Raw genomic sequence first — 10,301 nt, 5'->3', positions numbered from 1 at the left:
GCTGTACCTTTTATTGTCCAACAAAAAAAATGAAGATTTACGATACTTCATAAAAATTACTACACAATATTTCGTATAAAAAGACAAATCCTAAAAATGCAGGATTCTATGAACAAAATTTAGGCGACTTCTAAATCACTTTGAAAACAAGGCAATTAAGTTATATCTTTTATTCTATAAAATTCTATGTACACACAACGTAAAATTTTCGTTTTTTTCATGAAAGTCAATAATTTAAGCAGTAATAGTAAACGGATATGCACCGTTAAATATTTGTATATATTGTATATACAGAGCATCTGAAAGAGTCCATATAAAATTTATAGTAGTGTAATTTTATTCGCATAAATTAAATTTAGAGTTATAAGTAATAAAGAAGTTGATATAAACCAATGTTCGAATGTAGCAGTCTTCGATGTAGCAGAAATCTGAGCTCTGAAATTTGTGAGAATAATATTGAACTTGAAACACTAAGACATAATAACTTCAAAACGTTAATAATGCATAGTGAGCAATATGCTTGCAATTAATAAATATTTTTGAACATGGGTATATGAACTTTTTTTATTTACTCAATCTCCCTCAAACATTTTTACAACCTTTCCATTGGTACATAAGGGTTTACTATATGCACCATATACTTTTAAATTAGCTTGTTATTTTACACAGAGTAAGAGTACAATTGAATTGGCTAAATTAGAACAGCATTCATTGTTTTGATTTGTCATGGTTTAGTTGGAATTCACTACTAATTCAACTATCCACGATTCGTTGAGATAACGATACTATGATAAAGTACAAATCCTCTATACAGCTCAGAAATAATTAATATTTTACTGCATCGTTAGTCGGTATAGTAATGTAACAAAATATGTACTTGAACTTTGCCCTCTTAACAAAGATTACAATAATTATCCCTGTAAATATAAGATACTCGTTTATATCACAGTTCTGTATAGACAATACTTACACATATACAGGTTTTTCCTGTGAACATGACAATAAAATCTTTTGCATTTAAAAATGTTTTGCTCGAAACAATGAAAAAGACAATATTGTTACTGCGTCGTTCCTTTGTTTGTAATGTTCTCTGAATTTTCTAATATTTCCTCTTTCAACACTGCCTCATTCAAGCAGACATTGTTCAAGCTGATCGAGCTATTAGAAAACATAGCAGTGGCTAAATTTGTGCTCTTCGACTCGGCGTTGGTTTGCGAACGATCTTTTGAAGATGTAACCGTAATGTCTGTGTCCTTCGAATGCGAGGAAATGATGTCGCAGGCCTTGCCAAGAATTATCAAACTAATTAGGATTCTGACGGCTATTAATGTTAGGTAGGCCAGAAGCAACAGGATGATGTTAGCTGCTTTTAGTGATGGCGTAATAGTCGTGGAAAGCACTCTTCCTATTGCAACGCCCAAGGGAAGAGGGATAAAACCCATTCGACGAGCTACTAAATCTGATGGATCAGAGAATGCAGTTTCCTGTCGTGGTTGAGCCATATCGTAGGCTAAACTTATCGTATAGTCTCTGTACACGGTGGAAGGAAGTTCATTGAAACGTGTTATGAACGCGTGTTTCACCTAAAAATATCAATTTTTAAGTTAATACAAAGCTAAAAAGATAGAATATGATAAAATGGTAAATATATCAGTGTATACCCAATCAACAAGGACTTCTGCTAGCAGTAACATTATACAATCTGGTAAGAGCACTGCAAGACGCTCCGATTTCCAAGCATATTCTTTCATAGTTTGAAGAGTAACAGCAAAGAGAAGCATCAACAGATGAAAACGTTCTCTTATATCTGCACAAGATAGTTGAAACAAATTATTCTTATCGAATTTCTTGAAGACAGAACCTTTTAGCTCAACGAACTGAAACAAAAAAGCATTTTATAGTAGTATCAGTTAGTTTATCTTAATTTTTAACTGATATCACTTCTTTACATAAGAACACTTTCTTATGTATTAAGTGTTACTTGTCACTTACATTATTTGACATCATTATAGTAAGCAGAGCTTTATTGCTGCTATTTATTGCTACATTGAGAGTGGTTGCTTGGAAGAGTACCAATATGCTGTGCAATACTGTAGAAATATTGTTTAAGAAAATACCTGTCAATTATGAATGTGACTGTATAGTGGCCTCTGATTTCAAGGAACAGACTGTAGTATTGGGTATACTGATTAAGTAATTAATTTCCTATTACATAAAGGATACAAACGTAGGCAACAGCAAACAGTAAATGTGGCAGAGTACCCAAATGCTGTGATCCTGTTTGTGTCTTTGACCCAGGTTCTGTAGCTGTCCACAAGAGGGCATCTATTGTGTCCTGACCAAAGGCACTGAATAGTCGATCTCCAACTTCCAGCATATTATAAAATATATACAGTTTGATTACTGACTGGCTCTTCACCAAGTGATACATTATGGAAGTGTCCACTTTCCAAGTAACTATCCAACAGCAAATCACGAGAAACCCTTTCAGAAGATCACAGATCTCTGCAGGCCTCAGACGTCTCTCTCCAGCTCTTGAGTTATCTTTTTTCTTGCTGGTTTGCAAATCAGTTCGTACATAATATACATTATGGATAGTTTATGTAATAGGAGATAATGATACATTGATATGAACTTACCCAAAGCAGTGCCACAGGAGTCTTGTGATTACCGTCCATAAGGCCATTGTAAATCGTAATGGTAAAAATGTATAAACAAACAGAAAGGAGTCTGCACACTGGAATAGAGAGTTTATAATGAAACTGCTGTTCTGACTGACTATATCCATCATAAATTGCATAAGTGAAATATGAAATAAAATTGTATGAACATTATTCTTACTTGTAGGAATCCATAGGCCAAGAATTTTTCAACTTCCCTCGGAATTTTCATAAAAGAATAAATCTTCTCCCTTCTTGCAGAAAATCTTTCCTCATCATATTCTAATTGATATCCTCGTGTCAATTCGGTTTGTAAAAATTGTATGAGAGGTACACCTAAAAATTACGAAAATATAATTATTTGATGGAACTTCACGAAAGAGAAATCGTTGTTTACTAGTAATCAGCAAAGTATAGTGTAACAAATTAAAAATAGATAACAACATTGGCTTGTTTGTTAAGTTTATTTCAGGAAAGTATTATCGGTTTGCATTGAATTTAATTTACCCTGTCTCTTTTGTCGACGTTTTCCATCGCGTGGTTGATTTTTTACATCTTCAACTTTGTTTTTAACAGATTGATTCGTTGTTTTCAATTCCGTGTATTTTCTCTCGCTGTAATTTTGCCAATTTTCGTTGGTACTCATCGTTTCTGTTTATTTCTTTCGATCTCGTTACCACATAACGTCTACTTTGTCGTTTCATCAACAACAATTTTATCTTTCGTTTTTGCATGAAAACAGTTTTGCTTGTTTATATTTCGTTCATTAATATCCTTGAAAATTTTTACTGTACACGTACATATTTAATTTATGATCTACACCAGTCTACACACTATTAACTGTCATGTAACCTAAACGTAGAAAACAGAAGATATAATTTAGACCGGTCTATGAATAACAAGTACACTGACCACCTGATCACTGACCGTCAAAATATTGTTCAGTTAGCTTAGTCATTTTAATCTCATCTGTGCCGTGCCGTGACAGAAGTGGATCAAAGCAAGAATGTTGAAAGTCGACATTCCCATCTATGCTGTGCTACATTCCATGCAACTAATCGCACCGCGACATTTGAATTGAAAAATTTATTACTTGCAGAATATTTTAGGGTTTAGTTAGTACACTTTTCGTAAATTTAACATGTCTTTATTTTACATTTGTTTTTAAATTAAAATATCGTGCTCTCTACTTACAATACTCGGAATGATATGCTCGATGCAAATATAGAATAGAAACTAAAATCTATAAATTTAAGTAACACACAGTGAATTGTAATTCGGTATCGTATAAACTAATACCGGATAAACTAATTAACTTGTTATAAGTATAACACTATGTTTTCTTTGTCGTAATCCCAATCATTGACTATTGTCGAATGTTGTGTGTAGCTCGTCATCTCGACAAAGCCGAACTTGCCTCTGACTTTCCACTTATTGCCGACTGTAAACTCATCATCGACCCTCTAAAATATTAGAAAAAAGAAAGAAGAAATAATGACATTCATTGTTTAGATCGTTGCATGATTCATTTAAATTGAAAATATACCTGTAGTGAACCGACGGCAATGTCTCGTAAAAGTACATCAATTGCGCTTTATGGCCACTTATGGATGGAAGAAACTCTCCCAATTCTTCTTGATTATACCACTGTAATACGTATATTCCTGCTCCCTGCATTATATGAGATCCCTAAAACAAAGTATCGGTTAGAAATAGTTAACTTACTTCAAAAGTAATTTAATTTTTAATTCAATTACCTGAATACTTTCACCGTCATGACAAACGATGCTTGGTTGCACTTTAACAAAGTATCCTGTGACTTCTTCCGTTTCTAAAACTTCGGCACTCTCATTTGACAGAAATTCTGATGAACCTGCGGACACATGTTGTCAGAGATTTGTTCTGCTTTATATGTAGTGTAGTAATAATTTGTAATTAACATACCAGAAGAAGTGGCATGTTTATTGTCCGTGCTAGCTTGATACAATACAGTAAATATCACATTGTGTCGCATCACGTCGAAGTCCCATGTCAAAACTGATCCCGGGTCATTGGAATGTATTATTATGCGGTGTATCTGTCCACGACTTAGGCTAATGGAATGGTACAAACTTTGTTCCTGTTCAGAGGACGGGTTTTCTAACTCCATCTTATAAAGATGCTTCGGTACAAGTCCTCCTTCATTAATATACACCTAATGTCGAAAGAAGAATATTGTTACATTCTTGATAGAATAATAGAACGTAATAGTAATAACAATAATGTCGGAGCCGAAAATATCATCTGTGTCCTTATAGTCTGTTGATATGGACGAACGTTCTCTGTAATATAAGTGCCTGTGGTGGTATGTCCGCAAAGTGTTAACAATATTTTCAGAAACACTACAATATATTCAGTGTTTTCTTAAATTGTAAGTGCTACGGAGAACATACAAAAAATATTAAATGACTTTTGTACATCAGAATGATTATACATAAAATATTCACAAAATGTGCAATAATAGTCGTACTTTTATAGTATATCAATGGCTCCACAGCTTGCAAATGTTTTACAATTTATTGTAAAATACTTGGCAACATATGCGTACACTATTTTACTAAAGTGTCTATCAATTTCCGTTGTCACGGAATAGAACAAATTGCATAATGTCACTACAGTTTTCAACACATAAAACAAAGATAGAAAAATCCTTACGTCAGTAGCAGTTGCGTCGAAAATATAAAATCTTCGAGGTACCATACCATAAACCTCGCAGATATTGTCCTATTCGTTAAAATACATAATTGTTCAATATAAAATTCAGTCTGTATAACAGTATACATGTTTCTACTCGAGGAGTAAATGTAACTATCATATTAATTACTTGTTTCACGACGATAGATCGGTAAGTTCTATACAAACGATACACTACCGACAATTGTTGTGCTTACCTCGCACGATCCTCCCAAAAAATCAGGTATAATTTCGGGACAAATGTACTCCCTGAGGCTGCCTGGTCCTTCATCTTGGTAATTAGTACCACAATAAAATATAAATTTCTTTCTCGTATTTTCATCTATATGATAGAAAATCAAACAGGTTTAGATAAAATTAGTACCCGTCGAATATTATTTACGGTTGTACAGAAACGTTGGTGCACTCTTACTTATAAATGTGCTAATGAGTGTCCACAGAATGGGGAAGCATCTTGGTGCTCGCATAAATAGAACTCTTCCCATGGTTTCTGGGTAATTTATTTCAACAATTTCAATAATACGCAGCAACGCCTGTAGGAAATGATTATTAAAAAGAATTTTTGTTTTTCATGGAAATCATAATCATTCAATCTTCTTGAATTAGACCAAAATCGTGACCATTTCTAAAAATGCATCGCGGATATTGCAGTATTAAGATACGTTACATTAATATGTTACCTGTCGTTCTTAATTGTGTCATAGCTGATTAGGTTTGAGTCATGTGTCAGTGTGTGGATGTATGATATGATATGTGTTTCTATTTTCTATATAACAGCTTGTACCTTTATGCCTGGTCTCCATAAATGACGCATATTCAATCCGTCTAAATCGAGCAATAAAGTCCATTCAGAAATCGGATGACCGGAAGAATTGGTCGCCTCCTCCATAAGAAGGAGGCCTTCTTCACAAACGTGTAGAGCCTGTAAATGTTACAGATTACTAATTTTGTTAAACGTTTTGTAATTAATGAAGTCGGGACGATTAGGAACAATTCAACTTACTAATAACAATAAATCATCTTCTCCGATGGACTTTAACAGACCTTTCATATCCATTTGGCCCACTCTTAAAATATATAAAGGGCGTCCATCTAGAAATTAGATACAAAACATTTTAATTATATAAATGTATGTGTAAGAACGTATAAATGTTGTGCAGTATAATTATCGGCTATTGCAATTCTGATAAGCATTACTGATAAGAATACAGACTCAGTCAATTATATCATAGAATGTGTGTAAATATCTGATATCAAGTGATAGAAAACGTGATGTCAACTGCAGTATTGGCTGATAACAATATTAAAAATTATATAAATGTACAGTGTCGAAAAGACGGTGATTGTGGCAGTACCTTTGTCAAAATGATGCCAGCCTCCAGGGAAATAATCTTTGACTACTTGTGGTATCTCATACTCTTCAAGAAGTTTGTCAATTTGATGCTTCTTTCGCCAGTGGAGGGATTGTGTTAACATATCCTTTGCTTTATCAACTGAGAATTCTGTCGCTCTCAAAAATCTTAAAAGCGTCGCATCACCAGGTACAGAGCTTCCCCTTAATTCTTTTATACTTTGCGATAGTTGAACGAGTTTGCTTTCTTGAATCATGTCTAGTTTTCCTAAATACCTTTCTATGTAATCTGAAGAAAGTTGCATTTCTGGAACGTGACGTGTAAATGTCTCGAGTGAGTTCAATTCAGTGTTCAGATCATGAGCGACTGTCACAATACATGTCAGTAATCTTACAAATAATGGCACAACCGTTCTTATCTACCAAGCGGACGCTGTTAGCGTCATACTAGCAGATACAGAGCAAATACTTGAAATTGTGCGCGTAATATAGAAAATTAAATATCTTATTAGTTGTAATAAATCGTTAAAACAATATTTAAGCACCTCTGGTTTGTAGATTTTCTGTGTACGAATAAGTGTCGCTTCCACTGTGTGATGCTTGATTTTCTGTATCCTTGTCCCTGCATAAAGCGAAACAACGTGGTCAGAATAATTGTATTGGTCTTGGTGTTCAATAGCCTTTAATATAAATTAACTTACCCATCCGTTTTCTCAGAATTCTTGCTTGGATTCGTCCATGGTGCTACATATACAATACCCTCTTGCTTCAATTCGTCTATAAAATATTCTATTATTTCTTTACCCTACAATAAATTGTTAGGTGAACCCGATTTCTGTTATACGATAAATAAGAACCATTACAGTTACCAGCGCATATACCTTCGCGATATTTTGAGCATACTGTTTCATAGCCAATTTTTCCATTGAATTTTCGAATCCGAAGAAGTTCTTTATATCCAAACTTGCCGTCTGTTCGAAACACGTCCAATCCTGATTTTCGGGGTGGACCTAAAAACATTTCAGATTCATTGAGGGCATTCTTTGCATCATCTAAATAATATAATGTAAATCATATAAGTAACAAGTCATCATAGATACTAACGAAGTATCTACATTTTTCAATGACCGTCACCCTTGAAGAAAAGCTTTCGTTGTATGCTTCTATTTCCAAGATACAGTTTTCTCTGTCCAAAACATTCTTTTGGATGAAGTACACGAAGTCTACGCCAATTATCTGTGAAGATGAATATGAAATACACTTTAATTCTTCAAATGTATCTCCCATGGTATATACAAACCTTCTTCAAGATATATGGTGCATCGACATTGAGTTTGCATCTTCGCTCCGTAATTCGAATCGCCCCATTGTTATTCTCCTCATCTGAAACTATCTCGCAACCAACAAAGACGGGAATTTGAGGACATGTCGGAAACCTACGTTCATATGCCTATAAACAAAATCAGAATTTATAAATAACAATCCGTTGGTATTGTTGGCAGCCACGGAACGGAAGTAAGGAGTAGTAAAAATAATAAATTCTGAAGGACCTCATGAAAAATGTCCATGAAATTACCCAAACACGATTTTTTAAAAATTTGTTGCTTCTCTATAAAATGTTGCTATGTTACACTAATCATCTTTAAATTTTGTACGCGGGTTCCTAATAAGATCTGCATCTGTTCATGAAGCCTTTCTTTAATCTCATTTGCTATTTTGTAGTTACAAACAAAGTCAATGTCTTCTTTAAGAATGTAACTTTTCTATAACATGTTGCCTCTTATTTTTTTTATCTTGGTTTTCCAACTTGTTTATAAAGAAAACAATAAATGATAGGACACATAAGAGGACTATAATAAAGAGTGCGTAAAAGTATCAAGGAGATTTAGAGGTCACTAAGTAATATTCCTAAAAGAACTCATGTGTACACCAATATGTTTCATAGTTGTCCAAACAAATTGATCTACCTCCATTTAGAATTGGTCAAGGTTTTGGATCTGGACATAATATTTATTGAAGTTCAATTACATCTATCTTATTAATTGTTCCAGGTCTGTGAAGTTGTAATCTTCAACATTCAATACAAAATATTCAGGATGTAGTATCTTGATGTGGTGTTGCATGTCTTGCAGTAACTACTGATGTTATAATTATCAATATCAAGTAATGCCATAATGTTAAAAGTGACAATTAAAACCAACTGATACAGATCTCTAAAATGACTCTTACAAATGAAAGCAAATTAGTGCATTTGCTATGATGCTATCTTCTATATTTGTTCAACTTGGCTTTAGCTATAAATTGCACAATATTCCAATGTAGATGATCTGTTTCCGATCTGTAAAAAGTATTATCTATGAGTTAGGACATCAAGCTGTATACCATTCAAAGTATATGAGAAATATTCCTATAACTTTTTCAATGTGTCTTTGATATTATAAACATAACAAAAATTACAAATTTCTCACAAATCATAATTACAGAACGTTTATAAGTTGAATAATACAAAGTTGAAAAAAAAATCAAAGGAAATATAATTGAAATAATACTATTATTTTCTATTTACAAATTGTCTGATTTTGGGAAGTTGAAATCACCTTATTGATCATCCAATATGTTGTGATTATGCACATAGAAAAACACATGAGTCTGTTCAAATAATTAAATTATTTTTAAATCTCCTTGATGTACAATGAAGGAAATTTATTCCAGAAAGGAAGAAGCCTATATATGCAATCGTAAATATTTACTACAGGCCACAGATTAATAAACATGTCTGCTAAGCCTTTAATGTTTAGGATGAACCTAGGCCATGGTGCCTGTTTACATATATGAATTTCATCGAAAGATTTAGATGTGACAAGTGTACGAGTGCAAAGTCAATTATACATATATCTGGAAAACTTCGTACACAATATTATAACAGGTGAAAGAAGTCTGTTTCCATATAATTATGATTTAACATGACAGTACTATTTTCGAGGTCACAAATAATTTCTTTAAAACTTTTCAATCATATGAATTTACCTTGCTTTATGATAATTTAGTTATGTATAAATAATAAGAAGATGAACGTTCAAACAAATGTAAGTGAAAAGAAAGGTGCAGATTAATTACTAAAATTCAAATACGTAAATAGTATATGTAAACCCACCATCATCACAAGTGGAAATGGATGTTTGTACACCCGTACGGGTGACTTATATTGTTGAACCATAGTTAAATAAACTCTTCTTATAAATTCGCTGCTAACCTAGATGTCAGCGAGTTAAGGAACTAAAACAATACAAACTAATTGAATTGATTGAAATTCATTATATGTGCGGCAATGGTATACCCACTGGTATAAACAAAGTTCATAGGTTACCATAAGTCAGTCTTGCATCTGCGTTTTATCGTGATTCTCAGTGTTTGTGATACCACGCGTGGAAAATATTTTAACACAAAACTATTCAAGGTTACGTAAATTATCGAATGAAACACGGCATAATCAGTTTTATGCACTTTGCTATACATCAATCTGGAATTTAACTTAAATGTCATCTATCGAACTATGG

At 33.2% G+C, this 10,301-nt stretch overlaps 2 protein-coding genes across 5 annotated transcripts; both read right to left on the bottom strand.

The window, feature by feature from the left end:
* Nucleotides 1-155: 155 nt before the first annotated feature.
* On the bottom strand, nucleotides 156-3,580 carry LOC117226488 (protein TAPT1 homolog). Its single transcript, XM_033480850.2, has 7 exons — nucleotides 3,168-3,580; nucleotides 2,842-2,996; nucleotides 2,640-2,737; nucleotides 2,224-2,555; nucleotides 1,993-2,090; nucleotides 1,662-1,877; nucleotides 156-1,583 (listed from the first exon to the last, which is right to left on the bottom strand). Exons 1-7 carry the CDS (start codon nucleotides 3,304-3,306, stop codon nucleotides 1,059-1,061), a joined length of 1,563 nt encoding a protein of 520 aa, XP_033336741.2. The 5' UTR covers nucleotides 3,307-3,580; the 3' UTR covers nucleotides 156-1,058.
* A 205-nt stretch (nucleotides 3,581-3,785) lies between these two features.
* On the bottom strand, nucleotides 3,786-10,270 carry retm (real-time). 4 transcript variants are annotated; one of them, XM_076518316.1, is made up of 17 exons: nucleotides 10,112-10,270; nucleotides 9,899-10,020; nucleotides 8,045-8,194; nucleotides 7,849-7,980; nucleotides 7,626-7,754; nucleotides 7,446-7,549; nucleotides 7,290-7,366; nucleotides 6,749-7,051; nucleotides 6,397-6,485; nucleotides 6,178-6,315; nucleotides 5,806-5,926; nucleotides 5,591-5,715; nucleotides 5,355-5,423; nucleotides 4,605-4,854; nucleotides 4,418-4,533; nucleotides 4,207-4,349; nucleotides 3,786-4,123 (listed from the first exon to the last, which is right to left on the bottom strand). In XM_076518316.1, the coding sequence occupies exons 2-17, from the start codon at nucleotides 9,959-9,961 to the stop codon at nucleotides 4,054-4,056; spliced, it is 2,079 nt and encodes a 692-aa protein (XP_076374431.1). In that variant the 5' UTR covers nucleotides 9,962-10,020; nucleotides 10,112-10,270; the 3' UTR covers nucleotides 3,786-4,053. The 4 variants fall into 4 exon arrangements, with proteins under 4 accessions (XP_076374431.1, XP_076374433.1, XP_076374432.1 ...); XM_076518318.1 differs by having other exon boundaries at nucleotides 9,899-10,035; nucleotides 10,112-10,251; XM_076518317.1 differs by having other exon boundaries at nucleotides 10,086-10,239.
* Between the last annotated feature and the right edge of the window lie 31 nt (nucleotides 10,271-10,301).

This window comes from Megalopta genalis, chromosome 2 (genome assembly GCF_051020955.1).
Source record: "Megalopta genalis isolate 19385.01 chromosome 2, iyMegGena1_principal, whole genome shotgun sequence".
Lineage (NCBI taxonomy): Eukaryota > Metazoa > Arthropoda > Insecta > Hymenoptera > Halictidae > Megalopta > Megalopta genalis.
This window is presented reverse-complemented; position numbering and strand designations above follow the sequence as displayed.

What these genes read in the sequence shown, in the direction of transcription:
- LOC117226488 (XM_033480850.2), bottom strand. Translation starts at nt 3,306, where the DNA reads ATGAGTACCAACGAAAATTGGCAAAATTACAGCGAGAGAAAATACACG. An exon ending in CTCCTGTGGCACTGCTTTGG is followed by an intron (nt 2,556 to 2,639) that starts GTAAGTTCATAT and finishes TTTGCAAACCAG; the next exon opens with CAAGAAAAAAGATAACTCAA. An exon ending in CTATAATGATGTCAAATAAT is followed by an intron (nt 1,878 to 1,992) that starts GTAAGTGACAAG and finishes TTTTTGTTTCAG; the next exon opens with TTCGTTGAGCTAAAAGGTTC.
- retm (XM_076518316.1), bottom strand. Translation starts at nt 9,961, where the DNA reads ATGGTTCAACAATATAAGTCACCCGTACGGGTGTACAAACATCCATTT. An exon ending in TAAACATGCCACTTCTTCTG is followed by an intron (nt 4,534 to 4,604) that starts GTATGTTAATTA and finishes ATGTGTCCGCAG; the next exon opens with GTTCATCAGAATTTCTGTCA. An exon ending in TTGCCGTCGGTTCACTACAG is followed by an intron (nt 4,124 to 4,206) that starts GTATATTTTCAA and finishes CTAATATTTTAG; the next exon opens with AGGGTCGATGATGAGTTTAC.